Source organism: Aspergillus flavus, chromosome 1, assembly GCF_009017415.1.
Source record: "Aspergillus flavus chromosome 1, complete sequence".
NCBI lineage: Eukaryota > Fungi > Ascomycota > Eurotiomycetes > Eurotiales > Aspergillaceae > Aspergillus > Aspergillus flavus.
The window spans coordinates 1,676,306-1,701,673 of NC_092406.1; the positions used below are offsets into that span (position 1 = coordinate 1,676,306).

Sequence of the window (25,368 nt, forward strand, 5' to 3'; positions counted from 1 at the left end):
TCTTTGTTCTGTCTCATTGAAGGGAACCTTCTGTATCCTCTGTGGATCGCACTGCCTTAGTCGGCCTTAGCTAGTACCTTAGGCTGCCCATGCTATAGGTAGCGTTGACTTTCCTGTTAGGTCGTGTGCTAGTACAGTAGGTGGCTTCGTTCCAGGTAAATGAGGGAACAAAAAAGAAAATGGGTGAGGAGGATCTGTGGATCGCCGCTCTGCTTACTATTTTCTACCTGATAGACGATTTCAGGAAACACGTTTTCCCCTTAGGGTGGTCAAAAGTTGCTATTCGGTTGCAGACTATTCTCACTTGCAATTGTTTTTGCGATTTCGGCCGAAAAGTGGTATTTTCACTATGAGTCATATGCGATTGCAAGGAACGGATGCAATTGATACCGATGGGGAATTTGTAGTATAATCCGAGGATAACTATGATGTCAATTGACTTTGGCAATTCAGTAGTAGTCTGCTTGAGTTTAAATAGTAGATTGTTTAGTGTAGGAGAGGGATTAGGTAACGAACGCAAGGGATAACAACGCCAAAGTGCCATAGGAGAACGTGACTCTGCGACCCCTCCAACCCTAATCCAAGGTCTGTCTGTCTATCATGAAGTACAACGTACCTAATTACAAGGATTGGTCTCAAACTGCATAAGGGCCGCTCCGTTGCTTTGAAACCAGGGTCACAGCTCTAAGCTAGTCATTGACCAAGGGGAGGAGAGAGCGAGCTTCAACCCAAGCTCGCCTTGTTTCTCTGCATGAGAACCATATCGCGCGAGTTTGGCCGTTATTCTACTATAGGTACTTCCGTTGGAGAGTTGATTCCCCGCAGAATCCCAAGCAATGATGCCTTACCTGATTCAGAGCTGCTGACTTAGCATCGAGGATGAGTCGATGTCGAGTCGGTTGTTAGCCCCATTTTCAAATCAAAAGTCGGTTCCGCTGATGTTGTTCCGTGATGCGATCGCGATGCCCTCCGGTTCATTTGAATCGTTGAGGGGGAGGGGCTATCGCCTATAGAGGCAAGAATTATCGGTATTATTCCTTTTTGTCGTGGTTGATTCTATTTCCATTATCGTTGTTTTTTTTTGTTTCATGTATATTTCCTTATTATCGTTGTTATGGCTTTTTACATAATTCTGGCCGGGCGTTGGTTATCTTCGGAATCGTCCAATCTGATCTGTCTGTGCTTTTCTGCATGCCTCTGCTTCTGCGGTACATACGGAGTACTGTCATCGCTCGAATCGTGCGGGAAGCACGGGTGTTTTGACGGAACGGGCGTCAGTGACCTGCGGACTAACCGAAAAAGCAAAAGGGCCTTTCCCTCATCGGGTGGATCACTGGATCTTCCACCGGCCCGGCCCTACTGTACCACAGATGAAGGCAGCAGGGAGGCAAGGATATGTTCTGTAAAGCAGTCATGTAGGGAGAGTTGATCTATCTGAGGAGTCTACTTTCATGATGTCACTCGTTAAAGCAGCTCAACTTTGAGTATCACCAACGTGTTGCTGATGAAGCTGGAAATGATTTCCTCCAGCTCGTCACAATGGTCACACTATGTATGAGATTGATTGGCTGTGATCGACCGAATGATGGGACTCTTGATACAGTATTGTATGACATTCTTGTCCATCTGATCATGGCCAAAGCCCCTCCCTCCCAGGGTTATTACCCTCGGACGGGTAGACGTATGTATCATGGTACCGTCATGTAACCCGCAAGCCAATCTTATTCTAAAAGTCGATCATGGGATGATGGGACGGTGGTGATGCGCACAGACAGACCTTTTTTGGGCATCACCAGGGCCAAGAAACCCAAGATATGTAGGCAAACGGGCTCAGGTACCTATAGTACTTCATTGCTTCGTAGAGGGAAGGAGGTTTCGGATAGCTGAAGACTCGTTTCGTACCTTACCAATCATACTGTTTTGTTTGTGCTGAGGAACTTGCGGTGCCTGAGTCAGGCTGGTACGACCGCATCTGGTACCTACAGATTGAAGAGAGTGAAACTTGAACGGATAGGCCCCGTTCCGTCAACTGGATTGGGGGGAAGGGGGATGGGGAGGGGGGGTAAGAGAAGTCCATCTAGATGACTGTTGAGGGGACTGTGTGAGTGAAGAAGATTCGATAGGCTATCGATAAACGATGGTTCTCGGCCCCACCGGCGGTCATTCCATGGTTCGGATACCGACTACTTTGGAGGTACCAATACCAAGACTACATACTACTCCGTAGTTAGCAGGTCCTGAGAACTACCTGTATCAGGATATCGGCTATTCCGGCTAGAAGTTGCCTTCAGAGACAGAAACGAGGGGCTCAGTGGAAGAGAAACTGAGGATAAACCTCTCTACACTATCATGCACAGAGTACACACATACATGTGATATCAGAGTGAAGTTCTGTATAGGTATCTGTACATACAATGTACATACTCTGTACTCTGGATAAAGAGCAATGTAGTAGTGGTGCATTGCTTACATGGAGGGGTATTGCTTACACATGAGAATACTGGTAGTAGGCACTGAGTATTACTGCTATACCCTCTTTGTACTAGTTTGTCAGGCTGCTAGTTTGTGGGAATCCGAGTCTTCCTCTCCCTCTCTTCTCTTTACCCGCCAGGTCCTGACCGAGTACTCAGTCGGTACATCTAGGAAGGAAGTGACTTCCACGGGCACAGTAATCCGCGGGAGACGCAAGTATCAATCAGTCAGAGTCATTATTCATCCAGGACAAAAGGACTGATGAGTAACGCGTGCTTATTCATCCAGGCTCTCGGTGCCAAAGGAAAAAAGTTCCCCTGCCAGCTGCACGTCTGCCCAACGAAGCATCCAATGACCGGTGCTCGTTAATCTCGGGAACAGCCAGAAATCGTCGCCTCGCCTTTTTAGCTTTTCCGCTGACCGCTGGAAGCTACTCATGTCTTTGGTAGCAGCGTTTAGTGACTTTCTGTGGGAGTATGGGCCCTTTGTGTTTAGGGCCGATGGGGAATTCCCTTTGGGAGAGATTTCTATGGAGCAATCGAGAAAGTTGAATTAGAATTGAGATTTATGGTTAATATTATTTACTGGTTTTATTTATTTTGTTTTCTTTTATTTTATTTCTTTTTTTTATTTTTATTTCTGTTTTGATTTTCTTATTTTAATTTTATTTTGGATTTTTTATTGTTTCTATCAGATCATACACTGGTACCTGAGGCACTCTCACGATTTCCCTGAATCATCCCGAAAGATATATGGACTTCCCCCTCCCTCTTCATCTGGTCCTTCCCTCCTCCAGAATCCAACGGATCTGAGCTTCAAACTCTTTTTTAGTAAAGAGGCTTCTCCTGATCACAAGAGACCTCTTCTTTCCCCTTTACAAGAATCGACCTTCTTCCTCTCCTCCACTTGACTACTACCACCTTACTTCCTCTTCTACATATTCTTCTCCTCCACTACCGACCTTACTTTCTACCTACATTCTACTCTTATTCTTTTTTTATAAACTTCTTCATCGTCTATACCGTTACATCCAATCATCTGGACTCCCTCCCTCATCTCTACTTGTCCTCATTTCATCATCAATCCAACCACCCAAATAAAAAACCCCGCACGTTTTTTCCGTACAATCGGATTACACACCGCCTCTTGACTACTATCACGGCGCTTGTCTCCAAACAACCTTTTTCATTCTTCATTTCTATCATATACACACATATTCACAGTCATGGCAAGGTATTCTCAACCGTCATTTGACTTCTACCAACAATCTCCTTCAAATTTGGACGCAAAGCCTTCATTTCCCGAGGAAGACGAGATGAGTGTATTGGATGATAAGATTCTCGACTCGACGTCGCCCGAACTTTCATCTTCCATTGCCGACCACCGGCGTTCTTCATATGATCATGCACCGGACGCTTTCTCACATCGTGATTCAGTCTGGTCCGACTTCTCCCAGTCCGTTCACAGCAACCAATCCAGGCATAACTCCCATGTCGGCCATCATCTTTTCGAGTCCGCTCCGAATCCTTTCATGAGACTGGACGGTGCTCATCACCCAGCCACCGCGTATGGCCAGCAGGCATCTTGGGCGCTGGCCAAGGAGACTGGCTCATGTACACCCACCGCCATGTACGACCATCATTTCCCATCGGACCTAGACAACGGCTCGTCGGCGCCGTTCTCCGGGGGTGCTGTTGGTCCGGTGAGCACCATCAACATCCCGTCCATGTCTTACCGCCCTGGGATGGCCTTTGCGCCTCCCGGTGCTGTGGCCATGTCCCCGCAGTCCAGTCAAGGATGGATGCCTGCATCCACCGACATGCCGGATGCTGTTTCTCGCACCACCAAGAGCCCTACTTATCGGAATAGCTCTCCCTTGAGTATCCGACGGGATGGAATTCGGAAAAAGAACGCTCGTTTCGAGATCCCAGCAGAGCGGACGTTAAGCAACATCGACCAGCTAATCGCCCAGTCGACCAATGAGGAGGAGATCAAGGAACTGAAGCAACAGAAGCGGTTACTGAGGAACCGTCAAGCTGCGTAAGTAGAACCCTCGCTGGCTGTCTTACTTAAGTTCACTAACAATTATACTTAGTTTGGATTCGCGCCAACGGAAGAAGCTGCATACTGAAAAGCTGGAGGAAGAGAAGAAGCAGTTTACCCAGATCATCAACGACCTCGAGGAGGACTTGCAGAACATGAGGCTACGGGAGGCTGAGCTTATGCGCGAGAAGAATGAATTGTTCGGTGCGCAGCAGGAGCTCTACCACCATCTCAACAACATGGCAATGGAAAAGGAGGAACTGATCCGGGTTCATACCCTGGAGACAGCCGAGCTTCGCAAGAAGAATAACATCCTCAAGGAAACAGTGGAGAAGCTTGAAAGACATGCCAGATCCTCTGCCTCCAATATGGCAACTGACTTCTCTGACTTTGAGAACCTTACCATGGACAACACTCCCTGGGAAGAACTCACCATGGTCAACAGTCTCTCTCTCGATGCTGATCCAGTTACTAGCGCTCCTGCCAACGAGAGAAGCACAGAGAAATCTGCGAACAGCGACTACCCCTTCAGCTGGAACGCTTTCTACATGTGTCTTCTTTTTGGTGCCTTCATCGCCTCCAACGGTACTTCTCTTTCTGCTCGCGCTATTCCGCAGCTATCGGAGGAATACCGCGCGGAGTCTGCCAACGTCCTCAAGGCCGTCTTGTCTTCTTCTCCACCAGAACTTGCACAGCCTTCGAACCAGCCCGCCGTTTCTGCGTCGGCTGGCCCGCTCCCAACAACCATCAGTGGGGCGGAGATGGCTCAGATGTCTGCGGGCACTGCCCCCTCGTCCAACCTAGATGAGCTCCACGACTCGTTGGCGATGCCTACCAAGGCGCAGGAACAGGAACAGGTCTTCTCGCTCAATGCTGACCAGTACAACTCCTTGACCACTTATGATGACAACGGCGCTGAATACAAGCCGCAACAGGCTTCCCAATTCCAACAAGCGTTGGCTGCGATGCGGGGCAATGTTGCGCAGAAGATGCCGCACAAAGCTACCTCTGATGTCTACTCGAGATCACTCATGTGGGATCGGGTTCCTGAAAAGGTAATCCAGGACTTCCGACGGATGGTCCAGGAATACGGTGTTTCTCCCGTCAAGGAAGAACAGTCCGGTTTCAGCCAGTCTTAAGTAGCATAGCCGACAAGACTGAAGTCACCGTACACCATCCATCTCAACTCTCCTCGCCATATCCAGAGAAAGCCACCTTGCCTAGCCTTCCTTCCTTCAAAGCAAAACGTCCACGTCGGTTCCTCTGCTTCTTCTCGCCTCTCTCGTCTTCTTTCGTTTGCAAACCAGTTTACTCTAGCGCTTTTTTATTTTTACGGATATACGACGATTAAACCAAACATTAGCCATATGCATGCATAGACAGCTTACCATTTACTTCGACTGGATATATTTAACCGACTAGCTCTTCATTGACCTCGTCTCACAATTTAGCGATGTGTTTATATTTTCGCGCTCCTTCGGAATTTTCGGCGTATATATGATTTACCGTTTTCTTGGGTTGGGTTTGGGAATGAATCTCACGGAAAGTCAGAAACATATTGCATCTATGTATACTCAAACTTCTTGCGTCTTCTTCTTTCATGATTTTGTTTATGAGTTTCCGGGGAGGCATGATCTTATTTAACGCTGGACGCTGTTTCCAGTCTGAAAACAGCAAAACGGTCCCACAGAACGACCTTTTTGATGAGCATTGCATTGATTATGGTTTAGGAAATATTGTTTACTTTTGTTATATTTTGCGTTTGGTTGCATTGCGAGTGAGCTGAACTGGGCTAAGGGTGGTTATCTTGTTACGATTATTATTCTGATATGACTGATATGTTCTACGATGAAAAATGCCTGTTAATGTTTTATGTTGATGATGCTTTCTGGACAGTTGGGCCACGACATATGGGTGGCCCTTTTTGCATGCTTCGTTTCTGTCTTTTTATTTCATTTGTCAAATACTTCTATACGGGTCTCCTCTCAGAGGGGCCTTTTTTTCTGCACATGGCTTTACTGTTGGGCGTTGGCCCGGTTCATTCCTTTGAATTACATTTCTTTTGTCAATCAATTTTATGTAATATGGAATCATGATTTGCATTGCATATACTTCTAATCTCTTGGATCAATTGATGGTGATATGAGTTTCACATCCTCCTGAGTTTCGAGATCTTGAATCTGTAGGTATCAGTACAGCGCAAGGGTACTTGCTCTTCCTTACCACTGCAGAAGATGTACAAGCACTCCACAATGACATCTTTATATGCAGCCATACATAAACCCCACCTACCTTTAATCTGATCCCTATGAGTCATTCCTAATCTCAACTTCTACACACTACTACCCTCTACTCACCAGAAATCATGTACAGCACGAATATATATAAAAATTGACTGTTGCAGACCAAGATCTTAGAATCTATTCAAAATACTAGATAGAAGGGCGCGTAGTCTCCATCAGTCACAAGCCCACCAGCAATAGGTCATAAAACTAATGGTCACGATAAGGATACAAGGCATCTATGCAAAAGGAAAACAACCAGTAGATTGACAAATACAACAAAAGTATGGCGGTCAATGTTACATCAATTAATTTAAACAGGGAATCGAAAAATGACAAACCAAATAAAGTGAAATAAAAAATAGTCAGAAAATAAACACTAAGCAAAAGTACTGATGGTATAGATTGGGTTGCCATCAAAATGAGGCTGGCATTGGGTCATCAACATCGCTGCAAATCACTTGGTTAAAGGTCAGATCATACTGGCACGTTCCGTTTGTGGTACCCCGTATGGATCGTGAATAGCAATGAAGTGAAAGGTAGGTGTGAAGTGTGCTTTCTTACGGGCTGTCCCCATCATTAGGGCGATGATCTCCCCACTCATCCTATGAGCGAGGACGTCTGGCTGGCTGATCTCGGTAGCTGAGTGATAACTCTATCTCCAATGATGTAGTCAAAAGTCATCTGATGAACAAAGAGACGGGCCCATAGACGGGGTTTCTCGGTGGAACGAGGCTGTAAGGTACCGGGGGCATTCGGTTCACTTGGGATCGTATTTCTCTTTCCAAATCCTGTAATTCGAGTAACGAGCATGTCAGCCTAAAATTCGAATAATTCATAGGTCGGTATGGGTGGGCATTGTGGTTGGTTGCAGGCGTGCGAGCGGTTTGCATGGCGCAGTTGTAAAGATGCAATGAGAGCCTATCGATTGAAGCGCTACCGCTGATCCCTGACATGATATCTGCAGGTGATAGCGAAGCGCGAATCCATACAGGCGGCACTCCACCACATTCTTGATGGGCTTTGCAGGGGAAACGCCCAAGATCCAAAAATAAAAAAAAAAAAAAAGATTAAGTAAAGGTTGGCCTAACATACCAAGAATTCCCAACTAATTTGCTTCCTTTCTGTTCGGCCAATCGATAATATTTAGCAGCTGCGAACTAAACATTGACGCAACTGGGTTAGTCAACTGAACAAACAAGAGTTCCCAAGAGGACCAAGCGCAAGAGTGATGCGAATCGCAAAGTATTGATGCCCGAGAAACGAGACCATGATGACCGAGAGAGGCATAGCAAAAGTTCTCGAGTTTGTACCCTCGCTAGAAGGATGCGCACGACGCAATCAAACGCACCTTATCTTTTTTCCCGCCAAAACCCTCTAGGTAACACCACGCGACCTCATTCATGGCGTCAGTGTCACCTAGGTTTGCGGCCGTTTCGAAGTACTGTCGCGCTGCCGCAGGATCTTTCTTGACTCCCCAGCCGTTGCGGAAACAGTTACCCAATTCAAATATAGCAAGGACCAATTCTCCCTTGGCTGCACCACCCTTTTTCATGCCTGCTTGGAGAGCCTGGGACTCAATCGAGGCCGAGTTTGATGCCGCAGCCGAGAGATAGGTCACCGCCTGTTCTTCCGATTTGGGGCATCCCCAACCATGCCTGGAGATAAATCTGTTTAGAACGTTTCTGGCACTAAGAAGAGTACAAGGAAGCACTGAAAGGTAGGGTGTTGATGGGAGGGTCTCAAAAGAACCTAAAGTGCTGTGTAGCTCCTACCTTAGTGCGAGGCCGTATAGTACTTGGCTTAGTGCGTTATTTGCGCCGTTAGGATCTGCCAACTGACGAAACATTTCCGTTGATTTCTCGAGTTCTGCCAGGGTAACTTGTGTTAGTATGTACATGTCTGCGAGTGTCTCTATTATGGTTTTTTCCCTACCTCCAGCTTCATGGAGCCGAATCGCTTCTTGGATGTTAACCTATGCATGGCGTTAGTCTTCGAAGTAGCAACCAACAACCGTAACCGCCGTGTATCTCTTACATCTCCTTGAGGGTCACTTAAACCACTTCGACTAGAGCTCCTTGACCGCGTTTCTATACTATTTCTTCCAAAGCCCGGCGAAGTAGGTGATAATGGAGATCCAAGGTTTGGATTGCGCTGTATTAAGACCGTTGCTCGTTTCTCCCACTGAGCCTCTCTCTCCTGCTCGTCGCCTTTCTCATTGTTTATCTGCGGAAGGTTTGACGGGATATTGGTCGAGGTAGCGGTGGAATTCCGCCGATCACGGTGGAGCAATTGCGATAGCCTTGTTTCGCGCGGTTGAGACGGCGGAGATCCTAGGGACTCAGATGGTGCTCTCGAGCGACTAAATGGATTCAGCGACCGACGGCGCGAGGAAGAGCTAGGTGGCGACACTTCAAGATGTGTGTTCTGATGGTGGTAGACATCATCGCCATCATAGGTGGGTGGGGTAACGACTTCATGTGAGGTGGTATCAGATCGAATGATTTGAGGCACCGGGCTCAGAAACGCGGAAGGGACACCAGCCGCATATTGGCCACTGGTATCGTTGATTCTGTCCTTCTTATGAAGTATCTCTCGCAAAGGCATTTTCGTTGCGCGTGCTGATCGCTCGGAGAACTGCGGAGCGGACCTCGGGAACTCTACCCGAATTGTTTGCAGCGTTTAATTTTTGAGGAATTGGTAACTGTGGAGAGTAAGATGTCAAGCAGGAAGAAAACCGGGGAACAGTTGATGTTGAAATATCATGCCAAACATGGGCCAAAAAGAGCCTCAGCCTTATGGTCGAATAGTAGGCAGGCAGAAGCGCCGGGGTTGGGGGGCAGTGTCAGAGGTGAACCTCGTACAAGGACAATTGATGATATTTTTAAGTTAGTTTTCTTTCATCTCTGCTTTGGCCGTCTTGGCCCCCAGTTGCCGTCATATCATGAGTCTGGTCATGCTTTTCGCATCCATTGCGCTTGGTTACGCAGTTGAAGCCTTTTACCCCGCGGATTACTCATGTAGATCTCCCTTGATTGTATGTATCTGTAGTATACAATCGATGAATTGTACCGCAATCTCTCTGTATCGCCGAGGATTCGGTCTAAAAGTCAAGCATATAAACGGACCAGGTTCAATGAAGGATATTCCACCGAAATGGGCTATCTTCTGAGATAGTTGATGCGATGACGTCTCAATGTCTTAAAAATGCATGCATTATTGAGTGGGTTTGTCAGCAGGCATGCAACGAAGGCCTTTTATGCAGGCTAAGTGGTGGTCCACACCTTCCTGTTTCATCCAGCACAAGGCCATCCATAAAACAATCAAGCCTCCGTAGACTCACCAAATATAAGGTTAGTCCAAATCCAGAAAATATACCAGTTACTTCTTGCTTTGTTATATTTCGGGACGGTCTCTTTCACTTCCACTTATATCATTGATTGTGGTATACGCACAATGAAAACGGAAGAGACGGAAATCAAACTGCACAAAAATAATAATAGAAACCCCGAACAGTAGACATGTAAGATAACCAGTGTTAAGTCTGAAAAGGGCATCCGGTGCATGGCCAACACTAAACATTTGAGCTTTCAAAAGACAAGGGCGCCTTGGTCTCCCATCCCTTGTTAAATCAGCGTTCGGAAGATTTTCAAACATATCGGAAGAAACCCGCTTTACATTAGGGCATTAGCTATCTTGCTTAGGAACTCGTATTGGTATGTCTAATGTAGCACAGGAAACAGATCTTTAATTTATACATATTGCTAATAGCGAGGCTATTCATGCAACGTCCATTTACTGAGCCTTGGAGGAGGACATGATGCCTATCAATCTAAATTAGTACTGAAGCGAACCGGCAAAAGCAGGTTAAATCTGTTACTTACGCTCAACATCAGCAACGCTCTGCTGGAGGATCTGCTGGAGGACCTTGGGGTTCTCAAGCTCCTTCTGGATCTTGCCGATGACAGATTCGGCAAGCTCACGCTGCTGGCGCTGCTTAACCTGACCTTCGTAGCGAACCCACGAGTCGAGAGCCTGCTTGGCCTCGTGGGCAAGGGCAGTGCGCTGCTCGAGCTCATAGGCCTGAGCCTCAAGCTGGGCGGTTTCCTTTGGTCAATCGTCAGCAATCCCTTGTTTCATGGAATCCTAACGTATTGCAAAATAACGCAAGGCTGATTTACCTTGGAAACAGCGAAGAGCTGCTTGGTGACCTCAACAACACCAGCAAGCTCCTGGACGTTGTCCATACGCGACTTGACAGCGTTGGTGTGGTCGGCACGGGCAGCGTTCAGGATATCCTTGTGCTTCTGGACCTGGCCCTCAGCCCACTCACGGTACATGGGACCACCGTACTTAGCAGCGGCGGTGAAAACGCTGAGAAGACAGAAAGCAGCAACGGTTTCCTCGTTCATGACATAGAGCTCATTGCTGATAGCGGCAATGGAGAGACCGGCAGCGGCGGAGAGGGTAGCGGTCTTGGAGACCAGGGAGTTGCCGGGGAGGGCATCGAGAATCGACTGAGCCTTCTTCTTGGGGTCCTCGGTAGGGACGTTGGAGGCCGAACGAGACACGGTCAGGTTGGCGATGGGAGCGACGTTGCGCGAGACGGTCGGCCGGAGCCGGGCAGCACCTAACTGGGGTTAGCGACAAAAATCGAGTGCTCGACGGGGCCGTATAGAGTTGTGTAAGGCATACCAATGGCGCTCTTAGCAAGACGCGAAGCCATTGTAACGATGGGAAGACCTTGACAAGATGTGATGGATGAACGGAACTGAGGAGACTTGAAGTCGGGATGGTTTGGGCGGTGCGGGAAGACACTAGCCTACTTCAGTATAGCGCGGCTGATCGGAAAAACCGTTAACCGAGGAATTTCCAAAAATTCATGGTTTGAAGAAGAGTAAATGCACCAAAAGGCGTACGATTTCCCTTTGGACTACGTTATAAAAATTTTCGGACACAATGCCCGCCCCTACGGTCGGAGCTACAAGCTCCAAGAAAAGAAAGAGCGTCAAAGAGAGCGGTGTCCCGTCGTCGAAACGCCGTGCAGTGGCAGAGAACGATGGCGCAGATGTCATGGTCGAAATCTCCCAATTGGAAGAACAGATTTCCGAGTCGCGAAAGTACTACAACAACATCGCCAAGCTGATTTCGATGCTCAATGTGGACGACAATGCTACCAATCCAAATTTGGCCGTCGCAGTATCCCTCTGTCGAGTGTTCAGCAGATTGATTGCCGGTGGAGATATGGCGGAGACAAACAGAGCCGCAGAGAATGAGAAGATTATTGCAGCATGGTTGAAGGAACGCTGTCGCGAATATCAGAGGGCGCTCTCTGCCATACTGCGTGAGGGCGATACGTCTGCTAAGGTCCGTCGCTCCCAGATGGCTCCCAACCCCAACTCATGCTAACCCCAAGCAGCTCACAGCCCTCACTCTCTGTATGCGCATGATCAGCGAGCGTGCTACCCATATCCCTAGCGATGACACTCAGGTTTGGCTATCTGGTCTGTTCAAGAGCGTTATTGAAGCCGTTGTCGCAACCGACGACAGCGAGGCATTGCGGACCGAGTTCCTCATGAAGTTCGCAAAGGAATACGAAGACGTGCGGTTTTATACATTCACGCAGATTGCGTACGCCACACCACCACACCCCCTTTACAAGTCCCAAACAGTGCTAACAAGCCCACAGCAATATCGCAGAAACGGAACAAAGCACAAAAACCCTCGATATCCTCATCTCCATACTATCAGCCTGCGACACGATCCCGAGCCCGGAGCACGAATTCGAGAACTTCTACGTCAAATCCAGCAAAAAGAACAAGAAGCTCGTCTCCGTCAATGCTCACAAGAAGCGCGCCCAAGATGCCTGGCTCGCTGTCCTCCGAAACAACATCTCCGAATCCCAACGGAAAACCCTCCTCCGCATCATGGTCCACAATATCGAGCCCTGGTTCAACCGTCCCGAACTGCTCATGGACTTCCTAACAGACTCCTACAACGTCGGCGGCGCAACCTCCCTACTCGCCCTCTCCGGTCTCTTCTACCTCATCCAGGAGAAGAACCTGGATTACCCACAGTTCTACCAAAAGCTCTACTCGCTACTCGATGCCGACCTGCTCCACTCCAAACACCGTTCCCGCTTCTTCCGCTTGATGAACACTTTCCTCGCCTCCACCCATTTACCGGCTACTCTGATCGCCAGCTTCATCAAGCGTCTCTCTCGTCTTGCGCTTAACGCCCCTCCAACCGCCATCGTTGTGATCGTCCCCTTCATCTACAACCTCCTCAAATCCCACCCCACCTGCACCTTCATGCTTCACCGCGTTATCAAGGACGAAGCCAAAGCCGAACTGGAAGCTGAGGGCATGGACGATCCGTACGATTCAGAGGAGCCGGATCCGGTTCGCACAAAGGCCATAGAGAGTAGTTTATGGGAGATCCACTCCCTCCAACAACACTACCATCCCAACGTTGCCGCGATTGCACGCATCATATCCGAGCAATTCACGAAACAGTTCTATAACCTTGAAGATTTCCTGGACTATACCTACCAGGGTATGGTGCAAGCGGAACTGGGGACAGAGGAGAAGCCCATGAAGCGGATCCCTGTTATTGAGTATCACATCCCCAAGCGGATATTTACCGATCGAATGTTGGAAGAGGACGGGGGCGTGGATACCGCACCGGGGAGTCTTGTCAGAGGGCTATGGGATTTTGCATAAGGGTTACGCGCAATGCACAGGTAGACTTTCATTTTCTTCTTTAGCGTATATAATTGGACTGGTTTGATTAACATACAACGAATATAAGTTTACAAATTAGAACTGTTGAAAATGATGAAATCTTATGTTACCATTCAGTCTATCTAATAGACCACCTTACCCTAAAAGGAGCTAACTAGAATAATGGATCTATCTAAACGAAACATCACAAAGAAGTCCCAGCATCTAAACATCATAACCCCCAACTCCAGAAGAACAGCAAAAAAGCCACCCAAATCAGATCTTACCAACGCCTCGCCGACCGACTATCGTCAGGCCTCCAATTGTCAGCCACCTCATACTCTTCCTCCAGATACTCGACCTCAGCATTATTCCCTGTATAACTCGTCAAAGGCATATAGGACCCCGCCGCCGCCGACGCCTCTCCCTGCTGCCACTGGCGATAAAGATAAGGTGAAACAGCAACCATACCCACCCCCGACTGCTCAACAAAATATTCAGGCCACATGGACTCGTGCTCCTCTGCCACCGGATCCCCAGGATGATAGTCGCAGAAGACGTCTAAAGCAAAGACACCCCGCTTCATGTCATCGAAGAGCTCATCGCTCACCTTGACGGGGATGCCCTCGATATGCACACGCATTTTGTTCAAAATGGCCTGCGCCTTCTTGCGTCGCCGTCTGCGTCGCACGCCAACTTCATCTTCCATTTGCTCCAGCATAAGCAGAATGTCTTTCTCGGTTGGGGCGTGTGCGATGGCGTATTCCATTCGCTGGGTGAGCTGGTGGAGTTCGTTTGCGACAGTGCGAAATAAGATGTCAACTTTTGTGAGGGCAGCAGTGACTCGTGAGCCGAGGGAGCGTGCGAAGCCCCGTGAATAGAGTCGCTCCCAGAAGGCGAGCCAGTAGAAGATGCCTGTCCTTGACTTGCGGAGGCGGGTGAGTTCGAGCGTTGTGATGACACTTTTGCAGAGTGAGAGGGTGTGTAGGGCTCCTCTTCTGGTGTCTTCTATGGAGGCTTGGGATTCGTCTCCGTTTGCCGATGCTGGTTCTTCGGGATTGGGTGAGTCGGCTCGGCTGACGCTTTCTATCGATCTATAAAATCGATGTGAGGGGTCTGGTGCTGTTGGTCTAGCTGGAGGCAGTTCCGTTTCGACGGTCTGCGATGGGGGTCCAGCGTGTATTGCCGCTGGCAGTTGTGTTTGCAACATCCCCGTGGTAGCTGACTGGGCAAAAGTATTAAGACTATTAGATAGATAGATGTTTCATGTAAAGCGGAATTAAGTGGCTGGCGATGTTGGCTGAGAACAAAAACGAAGGACAAGATGACAGTCAAACGAGTGTGGGATTAGAGAGCGACTTGGCGAACTATGTCATGAGTAGAGATAAAGACATTATTATTATTCAGTGAATGGTGGCTGAGTTGGGAGATGTAGATACAGCTGGTATTTGAAGGACCACAGTTTTCGGTTTCCATAACCTCAGTGAACATGAGTATGGACCACCAAGGAAGGAACGCTGGAGTGATTGGGCCGATAGCGAGATAAAAGCAAATGTAACTCCGTCCAGGACCAGATGCAACCGAATCATTCCGGACTGGAATTTTGCAGGGGAATTCAGTCTATCTAAGCGGGTCGGCGAGTGGTGGCTTTCCACAGTCGGCATGGTTGATGTTGGCTGCATTTCCGTTTTCGGTATGCCACGCTCAGCCCTAGCGATAAGGCCGAGACGGACTGCCACCGTTACCATCCCACCAGTCAACTGGATTATTTTTGGAAAAGGAAGAAGAAGCTGATCTTCCATGATTCTTCCCATTTGAGATTTCTTTCAGTTCTTTGGTAGCGGCCAATCGACTGAAGAGGTATTACTCTTAATCTTAATTTCATTTGTCCTCTGATAGGCCTGCCCCTGGACGTTTGTCTCACTTTATTCATTCCAACTAAGAATTTTTTCAAAAAACAAAAAAATTAAATAAAATGAAATAAATAAAATGAATCAAAGTAAATAAAAAGAAATTAATATTAAAATAGAAATAGAAAGGTAAAAGAGGGTACCAAAGAAAAAACTTTCCCGTGTGTTCCTTTTCCTGGGTCCTTCTTTCTTCCTGCACTTACAATCATGTCTTCTTTATAACGCCCTATATCCGCTAGAGGCATTGTGTCCATGATGTACGTATGTATGCTTTGAAACACAAGCCACTCCTTTTGTGTTGGAAAGAACCATATAGTACCAACTTAGGCTGAGTACGCAATTCAATGCCGTAAGCTAAACCTGTAAGCTTTTGTTCTGACAACGCTGGCCGGCGAACGGCCAGCCCTTTGAGCATCGACCCAAGATAGTCTATCGAGCCCTCAGTTGTAACAGCTCACTTCTCAAACTCCCGCTTCTTCTCTCATCTTGCCGCTATTGATAAATCTGCATCGATCGAACAGATTCTCCCAGTACACCGCGTCCTCAATAGCATTTTTAGCATCATGCTGACGGCCTTCGGCAATAGTCACTGGCGCGGTGCCATAGGGGCCACCAAAGATTTGCAACGAAAGCTTTGCCGGGAAATCATTCTGCAAATTCTCCTTTGTAACATCAAAGAAGGCAGCAGGCCATGTCTCAACGCCATTAATATAACCTTCAGGATTGCCGCTGTTTACGAATTTGGCAATGGATGTACTCATGGTCCTGGCCAGCGCGAGCTCGGTAGCTGAGTTGTCTGCACCACCTTCCAGATGCTGGACGTTCAGCACATAGGGAATATCACTAAGGTGCGCAACACGCCACCTTGCAACGCCCATCATCTCGAATGCGGGTGTGAATCTTGTGGAGTTATGCTCGTATAACCGAACCTGCGATGGTTTCACACCCCCATTTTTGAGGTATTGCCATGCAAAGTCAAGCACGGGGCAGGTGAACCAAATGTCTCTGTTCATCTGTGCTGCGCGGTAGTACTGTGCAGAGATAGGGCCGTCATATTCTTCCTGTACAAGATGCTCGAAGTCTTCAAGTGGGTATAATTGCAAAAGTTTCTCCTATGTAGAATTAGACAGGTTGAACAGCCACAGGCCAAAGCTGTCTAATACTTTCTGATCTGTGGAAGTCGACGGCGGTGCATACCAGGCGCCATCATTTGTCACCCAGGATGCGATCAGCCGTATCCCTTTCACGAATTTCCCAGAGCGCATGAGCTGAGAAGGCCGGTCACGTATGAAGTCACCATCGAAGGTCGGGAAGAAAAAGCCCTCGCCAAACGGTGGGCGGGCTGTTCGAGATGCCGTTACAGAGAGGTTCGTCAAAACATCAAAGGGCACATCCCGTAAGCATTCCAGGGTCTCTAGAGTTTGATCCTCGCCCTCTTCAGCACACCCAACTCTTCTCGCGATGGCTGCTGTGTTGTTTGCGACCAAGTCTGACTTGGTGTTAAAGTTCAACCCTGGCCCACCCGACATCATGCTACAACTCCAAATCAGCACAACCCTTTTTTTTTCTCACGAGTGTATTACATTGCTTGTTGAAACGGAACTCCTTTTGTTCCTTCGAATGATGTCAAATGCAGACCAATATCGCTGGCGCCCACGCTTTGTCCCACGACAGTCACTTGTAGAGCTTGAAGTCAGCTACAACTGGAAGCCGTCACTTAGTAGATCACATTACCTCGTTGTGGATCTCCACAAAAGACTTCAATATTATCATGGACCCCTAAAATTCACGGTGTGAGATACCTTATATTTATATGGCGAGAACTGGAAGATAGTTACATACACTCCAAAGCTGCCCGCTGGTCACGAAGACCAGCATTCGTCTGCTTGTTTTCAGCCATTGCCTTGCTTGTTGCAAAGCCAAAAACTAGGTATACAGTTAGATATATCTTCAATTAATAGATAGAATTCATTACAGCCAAGGCGATAATTGATGGCGACGTAAATCAGTGGCTGGCCATCCGCAACAGATTGCCTTACCAACCCGTCTGGATTGTATAAGACCTCAGAGGCAGAACCTAGAGCATGACCACCTAAAACACATCAGTATGCATCAGGAACTTAGTGTATTCTTAGAAGTGCTCTATTTGCAATGGTGAACACCACTTTACCTCCATGTATCCACACCAGTACCGGTAACCTCGCATCATTTCTGGTAACGGTCGGTCAAGCAACCCTCAAGCTCAAGCAATCCTCACTGATGCTTACAACCCGACTTGTGAAAGGGAGCACATCTCCAATCCCTTGTGGGCACCAAGCTCCAGGGAGTGTGGCATCAACAACCGATCCCCTCGCGTACTGGAACGGAATGGGCGGTGCGAAGCGGCGCTTGCCCCATGGTGCCTCCGCATTAAAAATGTTTTGATAATGCTCAACTCCTAAAGAATAGCTACCAAGATACTTTATATCTCGGGCAGGGTCGGTCACGGTTGGTGGAGAGGTCAATTGTCTTCCACCCACAGTAAGTTCGGAGCCTTCACTATTTGGGGCTAGCAAACCATCGGACCGGTTGAGATAAAATGCAAGCAAGCCAGCAAATAAAGCGATCAGAGTAACTAGAATAGAGTTCCAAGTTGGAGTCATGGTCGGCTTCAATGTGTTCTTCAGTATTCGCGTATTTATACCGATTTTGCGGCGTCGTTATGTAGGAGCATTAGATAGAGGCAGCCGCAGTGAGATATTCTAGGCTTGGGTCAATTGTATGCCATGTATTGACTTCTATAATCATGAAAGAAGGCAACAGGGGAAAGAAAAGCGGCGATTGAGTGCCGTTGGGTGCTATTGGCAATGACTGTCAGATTTGGGGCCTGCAGGGGTTAGGTAGTAGTTGGTAGTTGGTCCCCTTCAGACAGGTTTTCTCCTTCCGCATGCCTTTGTACGTACGACCTGGAGCAACGCCAAACACTACCGCCACCACCACCTTTTATCCATAACCAACCTCTCCTGCTCGCTCATATATGCCTCTCTCCATCATATCGCAGGCCATCAAGGATATGCCAGTTTTCTGGAAGGAAAATGAATTGAACACTTGACTCTAAAACAATTTTAGGGTCTCCAGCCTGGACAAAGGTACTCCCTACTATTGTCTCCGTGACTTATGTTGGTAGTTACAACATGGAAGCTTACTAGGTCTGGGATATGGAAAGACTTGATTCGAAATTGACCTAGCAGAAGTCAAATAGTCACCAGGACTACGAGATTAAGAAACACAATCCGAGGATACACTCCGGGCTATCATGCCTCCAACATACGTGTATCATGATACCCGCCGATGATTGAAGGGACGAGGACTCCGTGATGTCGGCCCCTACGCTCCATGAGAAAGAATGATTTGAGCATAGGTGGCACGAACAAAGAGTAAAATATGGCCCCGTCACCAGTATTCTATCTCGATCTGCTCCTTCTTCTGGTCAGAGGAAGCAACATTTGGTTTGCTAGTCACCGGGACGTCACCAATGCTACTTCCCACTTCCTTGATACTTTCCAGTTCGTCAAAGTTCAAGCTCTTCTTTTCCGTCTTTATCATCGCGCCCATGGGAGATGTGTTAGTTCTGTTGGGGATACTTGGGGTGTTCAGAGAACCGGCTACTGGCATCAGGGCAGCATCAACACAAGGTCCGCAGTTCCAAAAACCAACGCCATCCATGTTCTGAACTACCACTTTTGTTAGGCGGAGGAGATTACCAATACCTGCGGCCCCTACGGCGGTAGCGACCGGCCTGGATGGCAATGCTGTATCTGCACAGCCAGGTCTACTGTCGTGCAGTAAAATAGCGTCGTTTCCAAATAGGTCAAGGCTCCGCCAATCATCCGTGCGCTCTCCAACTTCGATATTCGCATTTGTCTTCAATATAGCATCAATGGCAGAGCTAACAAGCGAAACCTCATACCACTGCCTTCCATTGCGTATCATCTCAGACAGTGGAGCGCAACGAGCTCTTATTGCTTGAGTGTCCGCGAGGTTAGACCCTATTAATAGATCCTGCACTTCTGTGACTTGCAATAGAAGATCTTGTGCTTCGGGGTTTTCACTGTTGTCTTCACTAACCGTGTCATTTGCAGCACTTTTGGATCCCACGGAACCAGTGGCAGAATCTGCTTTTCCTCCGGTAGACGACGAAGTGTCGGGGGTGTTGGTGCCTTTTAAGGAGAAATCGTTCGAATGAATATACCGATAGCGGGTCCAGCGCTTCATAAAAATTTTTTGGACAGTCAGATGTTCGTTTTTGGAGAGTTTAGTAAAAAGACGGACGGTGTGTTTATCGGGCGGAACCCAGAGATGGTCCACCATATATCGAGCCGCGTCTTCAAATTCCCGGTATTCATGGGTAGGATATGCGATATTGCCACGAACAATCATGCGAGCATCCCAGACACTACCAGGAAAGTGAATATTGACTGCGCCTAGCGGTTCGGTTGGCTTCTTGATGGAATACTTCCCGCGTTCATCGACTTCGACGATGATAGGTTGATTTGTTTTATAAAGACAATGGAACTCATAGATAACACTATACTCGTTGTCTTCATGTTCGAAGAAACGGCGCTTCCCATCTTGTGATGTTTTCAGGTTCACAATATAGTCAACGTCAGATCCCGATGTTGTGAGCCTATCAATGAACTTGGTAGTTGGTGCAGATACGCCAGTCTGTGGCTGCATTATCTCTGTCCACTCTCTCAAGGAAGCCAGACCCTCCTCGTAGGTCTTCGGCAGAACTGGAATCAATGCGAGACCTATCTGAACCTCCAAGTTCAAGGATCCTGGGAAATATTCGGCAGCTTCCAATGTGGGTTTTAGGATCTCAAAGAGCTGTTTGATACTCTCATCCATACTCAGCTCTGCTTGCCGTTTTTGGGCATGTCGCACATTTTCTTGCGCCGTATGTCGGGAAGACGTGCCTTTGGCCTCCATGTTTCCAGGAGGGGCTGGGTTGTCTTTCTTTGTCGGCTTTTTTGGTATTCCCCAGGCATCCTCCAGAGTGGCTTGCCTCTTCGCTTTTCTCGAAGATTTGCTCGAGGCATTGTGACTTGGCTTGGGCGCCTTGTGATTCATTGTATGATGAAACTCCCTGGTAGCCATCTCATCGCTTGGTTGTTTTCCTTCCGCTTTATGTCGTCTCTCGAGCTCTTCAAGTCGCCTTTTAGTCAGGATCGCGTTTATTCGACCTAGGGGAATGGGAGAGTTGGCAACGCGTGCGGGGATTTCACTAATTGTGGGTAATTCTCTCGTCTGCTCTAGGAAAACCTCTTCCAGCATGACGAGCCTTTTTACCTGCTCTGAAATATTGTCATTTCTGCACGGTTTTGGTCCTTCATGTAATATAGGGCAACCAAGCTCATTTGAAGATCCACGATCAGCTTCGATCACTAAGCCATTCAAATCGTCGGCGATGTTGTTTACTCGTGAGGGAGCATTGCTGTTCAGAACCGATTGCTCCGAGCCTAAGTCCGCATTCAGTGGTATCAAAGCTGGCTGATCCGCACGCATCATTGGAAGAGAATTCATTCTTATAGCAGCTGGTGCGGTCACATCGACAAGCAAATTGTTCGTGTCGAGCTTTCTATTCGTCCGAGAGGGTACATAATCGCCTTTTCTTTGAGCTTTGAGAGCGTTTTGGTCATTATTTTTGATGTCCAGAAGACGTGGATGCTTATTGAGCTCATGTTTCGTTTCGTCGAAGACTAGGGGGAGGCGTGGTTTCGGTGCAGGTGTCGAAGCATTAAGGAAGGAATCAGCGGCATCTCGCAGCTCACAAGGGCTAGCGGGTCTAGGACAGCCGACACGCAGGTCTGTATTCCCCGATTCGGCGCTATACGTCATTTTCCATTTTCTGCGAGGTGTGGTAACATCTTCTTTCTTGGGTACAAGATCAGGGGTCTTGACACGTTCAGATATCGCCACTGGCACCACCAATGGAACTGATTGGTTTGATGGAATGGGCCGTCTTGTTTTAATAGCGGGAGCTCTCTTAGCACCTGGGACCAATGTTGTATTGCTTGAAGACTCGGGTGGTGGCGGGGTAGGTGGGTGCTCAGGCTGTTTGCTGGTTGCCTCCATTTCCTTACCCTCAGCGACCCATTCATTGACTTGTTTAGCCTTTTCCGCAGTCAGAAAAGGATGGGTGAGTGAGATCACTGAAGTTGCAGCCGGGATATTTGTATCTCCAGCAGATTCCATTAGAACAAACTCATCCCCTTTGCCAACCCCGGGGAAAGTATAGTTTTGCCATATTATAGACTTATCCGGTCCTTTTCCAATTGGCTGTGGCTTGGTAACATTCTTAGGTAGCATGTAACTCTGAGTTTCCTCATCGAATGGAAGAGAGATAGTGACAAACATCTGACTGATACCGAGAGAGCTCGTTCCGGGTTCGGTTAGAACACGTCGAAGAGCCACTTGGTTTAGGCTGCCATAGTTCTGAATGCTATATTGGGCCGTCTTGTCTTCTGTGGCTATACCCATGTTGCCCATCTTAGGGTTGACAAGGCAAGACTGAGAAATGTATTTAATTAGTAACTAAGTAAACTTGACGAGGCGAGTCACGTACCAAGGGTTTCTCAATCCGAGTAAGTTTCGCCAAAGCGTCGTCAACATCACCAGCGCTATTCCCAGATATCTGGATGCCTTTAGCCTCATCAATCAATGTGATATCCGTCCCCGTCACGGCTGCAACCTCAGTGAGAACTTCATGGAAACCAGTCGCAAAGCACCCAATGCCCCCATGCGACGATAGCCAAAATTTGGTGACACGAGTCATTAGATGCGAATGATGTATCAACTCCTCATCCGAATCAACATCGAGGGCTAGGAGACCCCCTAGGCTATCTTCGGTAGTAGCGACTGGAACGGAAGCTCCTTCGTCCTGAAGCATGATAGGAATATCCAATTGACGAGTCCGTGGCATCTTGGATTTGTTGTAGTATATTAGTAACTAGCCATCTTTGAGCAAGGCAAGGTAGGAGGCATACGTCAAGAAGATCCTTATTCTTCTGTTCTTCAATAAAGGTTGAATACAGACCCGCGATCTTCGTTACAGAACCGTTCAGATGCCCTTTCACCACAAGGAGCTAGCACAAGTGAATTAGCAATATAGTGGAAGAGGTTGTTTTTCGAAGGAGGACTTACGTCGTCATGGCGGAGGTATTCACAATGGCAATCCAGGTGAGGTAGTGCTTTCCTAGAGCAGCCATCAGTATTGGCGGAACTGTCATTGGAGACGTTAAGGACGAACTTCACTTCAATACCTATATCTTGCACCTATTGCCATCTCTGGTTAGCAAAATCTGTATTAAAAGACTAGGGAGGGTCCTTTTTACTCCTATGTCTTCGAACGCCCAGGTGGACGCGAATGATATGCGCTGTTTAAATGCCATCCTTGTGGCGCTCTAGAAGCAACTCCCGCACATCAAAGGAGGCAGCTGTGATCAGAAAGAGATATGTATTTTGGAAGAAGACGTGAGATAGACACTATCGGATGGAACGAAGTAAAGCAGAAGAGAGGGTTACGATAACTAGAGAAAGAAAGCAGTTGTGGTGACGAGTGAGGGAGGGAAGGGAGCTGGGGAAACGGATTTAAAATCTCCACATCACCAGGACAACAGCAGAAGGAGACCTTGAGTAAGGTGAATCTTAGGTGAGGTGAATCCTGATACTAATAGTTAAGTAGGCCCAGTGGCCATTAAGACTCTGTTCCCAGGAACAAGACAAACACCACACGGGTAGATGCAACCAATGATGAAGGATTCTCTGGTAATGCACAAACGCAAAATGAATGTTGCTGAGGGGTATAAACGGTTGAAAAATACTCACAGTTGAAGAGAAAGAATAAAAGAATCAGACGCTAGGCAACCTAGGGAAGGAGCAATAATGAACCTCCTTGACCGGAGACAGCTGAATACAAAGAAGGACATCACGTGCCTATCGAATGCGTGAATTCAATGTCAACACCTTATTTGGATTCCTGTATGTGCATGTTGATAATATATCTATCAGAGCCTAGCCATTGTGGCCATCACTGTACTGTAAATGTGATCTAACAAGCGATGATATGGCAGTGGATTTCCCCCAGGGTATCAAACAATCCCAAACTCCAAATAACAGCGATTGAGCCCGGACAGATTCGCCGGGAAGTAGAATGAAATGCTTTCAGAGAAGGAAAGGGAGATATAGACAAGTCAAAGAGAAGAGCAACCTGGGCCATAAACCCGAAGTTCGAGACCCCCCGCTCAATTAGGGAGGTAGACAGGTTGTGTGTGATATGAGTGTCCTCAGCATATAGAAAGAAAACTGGCGAGCGTCAGACAAATAGGAACAGTGTTATCGAACAGAAGCAGCTGGGTTAACGAACCTGCCAATCCACCTAGGCTTTCACGACCAGCGCTAGTTGCCTGTTGAAGAAAAAGAAATGCCACCGTGGGTGCGCCACGAGCTTTATAAGTCCAATTTTAATTGGCACCTTTGACCTCGTTCTTGACCTGAATTGCCCATTTCATCCGATCTTCAGTTTCCTTCAAAGAAGCCAAAGCTGCCTCCAAGTTGGCATCACCCTGGCGACCCCTCTCAACAAGAGTGTGGACTTCTTCGTCATGGGCTTTTTTATAAGACTCGTACACCTCGAAGAGCTTGTCAAAATTTTCTCGGCCAATCTCAATCTCACGATTTTTCTGGGCCATAACAGCATCCAAGCGCTCAAGGTGCAGACTCTTTTCTTCTTGCCGTGATTTTAGAGCATCGATCTCATCGCGAATCGCCTTAACCCTCCTCTGTTGATCTGCTCGCTCACGTTGTCCAGCTTTAGCAAGCACGTCATACTGGGTCCGGGCATGGTTGGCGATCTCCTGCAACTCCGCGCATTTCCGATTAAAATCATCACGGCTTTCATCCATCAGTTGATGGAATTTGTTTGTCTCCGTCTCTGCTCGCATTCGCCTATCCTTTTCACTTTGCACCTCTGCGCGCAACTCCTCGATTTTCTTATCCTTGCGAGAGATAGAATGTAGGTTCGTCTCGTGTGCCTGCTCCAGGTTCCGGAGACGTTCCGTCATGTTTTGTACCTGAGTCTTAAAAGCATCGTTCATCCGCTGCGTTTCTTCGGCCCGAGAACGATAGACGCTGCACTCTCGCGTCAAGCGGGCAATATCCTCCTGTAGATTATGTATAACACGACCGGATTTGCCCGTGGCTGCGTGACCGACTGCCGAAGACCACTCAGTTGTCATTGAGTCACTGTTCGTAAGGGTTGAGCCATTTGTTCGGGTGTTTGAGGAATGCGAGTTAATCGACTCTATAGGAATGTGCAAATAATCTCACAATAAGCAACTGGTGACTCCATGGGTCTGATTTGGGATGACGGCTAATCGGAGCCCGATAACGGTAGGGGAAAAAAAAACCACCCACCTGCAGAAGATTCCACGGCCTTCAGACGTTCCGGAGAGTCGCGATCAAAAAGATTGCTGTATTGATGCATATTCAATTGTGTTTCCACATGTGGTAGACTGACACGAGGGGACCGTCGCGGAGAATCTGACGTCGGTGATACAAGCATGTCCGAGTTAGCATTGTTGGCTATGGCTTTTGGCGTTTTCTTGGCCCGACCGAATCGGGCCATGCTCGGCATTGTGGGTATTTGTTGGAATGTTGGGAGCTACGGGAATGACCATAAAAGGGGACCCATGAAAAGAATGAATGAATGAAGTAGAAAGAGTGACCACACAGCAAGAGTAGTAATACCAGAAGTGGAAACGCAGGTGTAATCAGAGCCGTAAGCAAGGAGCGAACCTCACTTCTCAGGCACATACAAACCAGCCTTCTGCACCTCCCGGTTCAGCCAACGATTTTCTGAACGTCGAAATCATGAAACCCTGGTTGTGCAGAAGGGTGGCA

General features: G+C 47.8%; 10 protein-coding genes across 10 annotated transcripts; 3 read left to right on the forward strand and 7 right to left on the reverse strand.

The window, feature by feature from the left end:
- Positions 1 to 1,539: 1,539 nt before the first annotated feature.
- On the forward strand, positions 1,540 to 1,762 carry F9C07_631 (uncharacterized protein; the record flags this gene model as incomplete). Its single annotated transcript, XM_071511451.1, has 2 exons — positions 1,540 to 1,681; positions 1,734 to 1,762. 2 exons carry the CDS (start codon positions 1,540 to 1,542, stop codon positions 1,760 to 1,762), a joined length of 171 nt encoding a protein of 56 aa, XP_071365600.1.
- A 1,935-nt stretch (positions 1,763 to 3,697) lies between these two features.
- F9C07_632 (putative bZIP transcription factor) lies at positions 3,698 to 5,654 on the forward strand (the record flags this gene model as incomplete). Its single annotated transcript, XM_041288713.1, has 2 exons — positions 3,698 to 4,512; positions 4,568 to 5,654. The coding sequence occupies 2 exons, from the start codon at positions 3,698 to 3,700 to the stop codon at positions 5,652 to 5,654; spliced, it is 1,902 nt and encodes a 633-aa protein (XP_041141270.1).
- Positions 5,655 to 7,152: 1,498 nt separating this feature from the next.
- F9C07_633 (uncharacterized protein) lies at positions 7,153 to 9,481 on the reverse strand. The gene is made up of 6 exons (XM_071511452.1): positions 8,835 to 9,481; positions 8,735 to 8,772; positions 8,573 to 8,713; positions 8,149 to 8,455; positions 7,893 to 7,957; positions 7,153 to 7,588 (listed from the first exon to the last, which is right to left on the reverse strand). The coding sequence occupies exons 1-6, from the start codon at positions 9,402 to 9,404 to the stop codon at positions 7,558 to 7,560; spliced, it is 1,152 nt and encodes a 383-aa protein (XP_071365601.1). The 5' UTR covers positions 9,405 to 9,481; the 3' UTR covers positions 7,153 to 7,557.
- Positions 9,482 to 10,216: 735 nt separating this feature from the next.
- On the reverse strand, positions 10,217 to 11,544 carry F9C07_634 (ATP synthase subunit 4). Its single transcript, XM_041284266.2, has 4 exons — positions 11,493 to 11,544; positions 10,979 to 11,427; positions 10,682 to 10,904; positions 10,217 to 10,621 (listed from the first exon to the last, which is right to left on the reverse strand). The coding sequence occupies exons 1-4, from the start codon at positions 11,521 to 11,523 to the stop codon at positions 10,593 to 10,595; spliced, it is 732 nt and encodes a 243-aa protein (XP_041141268.1). The 5' UTR covers positions 11,524 to 11,544; the 3' UTR covers positions 10,217 to 10,592.
- A 212-nt stretch (positions 11,545 to 11,756) lies between these two features.
- F9C07_635 (putative nucleolar protein) lies at positions 11,757 to 13,519 on the forward strand (the record flags this gene model as incomplete). Its single annotated transcript, XM_041288712.1, has 3 exons — positions 11,757 to 12,164; positions 12,217 to 12,428; positions 12,487 to 13,519. The coding sequence occupies 3 exons, from the start codon at positions 11,757 to 11,759 to the stop codon at positions 13,517 to 13,519; spliced, it is 1,653 nt and encodes a 550-aa protein (XP_041141267.1).
- Positions 13,520 to 13,623: 104 nt separating this feature from the next.
- F9C07_2279031 (uncharacterized protein) lies at positions 13,624 to 14,995 on the reverse strand (the record flags this gene model as incomplete). The annotated part of the gene is made up of 2 exons (XM_071510346.1): positions 13,624 to 14,707; positions 14,959 to 14,995. The coding sequence occupies 2 exons, from the start codon at positions 14,993 to 14,995 to the stop codon at positions 13,803 to 13,805; spliced, it is 942 nt and encodes a 313-aa protein (XP_071365602.1). The 3' UTR covers positions 13,624 to 13,802.
- Positions 14,996 to 15,611: 616 nt separating this feature from the next.
- Positions 15,612 to 17,491, reverse strand: F9C07_1037183 (Carboxylesterase). The gene is made up of 5 exons (XM_071507397.1): positions 17,272 to 17,491; positions 17,164 to 17,208; positions 17,013 to 17,106; positions 16,593 to 16,962; positions 15,612 to 16,541 (listed from the first exon to the last, which is right to left on the reverse strand). Exons 1-5 carry the CDS (start codon positions 17,327 to 17,329, stop codon positions 15,891 to 15,893), a joined length of 1,218 nt encoding a protein of 405 aa, XP_071365603.1. The 5' UTR covers positions 17,330 to 17,491; the 3' UTR covers positions 15,612 to 15,890.
- A 163-nt stretch (positions 17,492 to 17,654) lies between these two features.
- F9C07_638 (uncharacterized protein) lies at positions 17,655 to 18,071 on the reverse strand (the record flags this gene model as incomplete). The annotated part of the gene is made up of 1 exon (XM_071511458.1): positions 17,655 to 18,071. The coding sequence occupies one exon, from the start codon at positions 18,069 to 18,071 to the stop codon at positions 17,655 to 17,657; it is 417 nt and encodes a 138-aa protein (XP_071365604.1).
- Positions 18,072 to 18,861: 790 nt separating this feature from the next.
- Positions 18,862 to 22,859, reverse strand: F9C07_639 (uncharacterized protein; the record flags this gene model as incomplete). Its single annotated transcript, XM_041288706.2, has 5 exons — positions 18,862 to 21,978; positions 22,034 to 22,390; positions 22,455 to 22,553; positions 22,612 to 22,743; positions 22,803 to 22,859. 5 exons carry the CDS (start codon positions 22,857 to 22,859, stop codon positions 18,862 to 18,864), a joined length of 3,762 nt encoding a protein of 1,253 aa, XP_041141265.2.
- Positions 22,860 to 23,930: 1,071 nt separating this feature from the next.
- On the reverse strand, positions 23,931 to 25,102 carry F9C07_2199468 (uncharacterized protein; the record flags this gene model as incomplete). Its single annotated transcript, XM_071509458.1, has 2 exons — positions 23,931 to 24,769; positions 24,883 to 25,102. 2 exons carry the CDS (start codon positions 25,100 to 25,102, stop codon positions 23,931 to 23,933), a joined length of 1,059 nt encoding a protein of 352 aa, XP_071365605.1.
- Between the last annotated feature and the right edge of the window lie 266 nt (positions 25,103 to 25,368).

Excerpts from the sequence above, each read along its gene's own strand:
- F9C07_633 (XM_071511452.1), bottom strand. The coding sequence starts at position 9,404 with ATGCCTTTGCGAGAGATACTTCATAAGAAGGACAGAATCAACGATACC. Across the intron at positions 8,773-8,834 it reads TAAGTGACCCTCAAGGAGAT|GTTAACATCCAAGAAGCGAT; the intron begins GTAAGAGATACA and ends CGCCATGCATAG. Across the intron at positions 7,589-7,892 it reads AAATTAGTTGGGAATTCTTG|GATTTGGAAAGAGAAATACG; the intron begins GTATGTTAGGCC and ends CTCGAATTACAG.
- F9C07_634 (XM_041284266.2), bottom strand. The coding sequence starts at position 11,523 with ATGGCTTCGCGTCTTGCTAAGAGCGCCATTG. Across the intron at positions 10,905-10,978 it reads AGCTCTTCGCTGTTTCCAAG|GAAACCGCCCAGCTTGAGGC; the intron begins GTAAATCAGCCT and ends GATTGACCAAAG. Across the intron at positions 10,622-10,681 it reads GAGCGTTGCTGATGTTGAGC|GCATCATGTCCTCCTCCAAG; the intron begins GTAAGTAACAGA and ends TTAGATTGATAG.
- F9C07_1037183 (XM_071507397.1), bottom strand. The coding sequence starts at position 17,329 with ATGGCTGAAAACAAGCAGACGAATGCTGGTCTTCGTGACCAGCGGGCA. Across the intron at positions 17,209-17,271 it reads CCAGCGGGCAGCTTTGGAGT|GGGTCCATGATAATATTGAA; the intron begins GTATGTAACTAT and ends CGTGAATTTTAG. Across the intron at positions 16,963-17,012 it reads GTTCCGTTTCAACAAGCAAT|CATGATGTCGGGTGGGCCAG; the intron begins GTAATACACTCG and ends TTGGAGTTGTAG.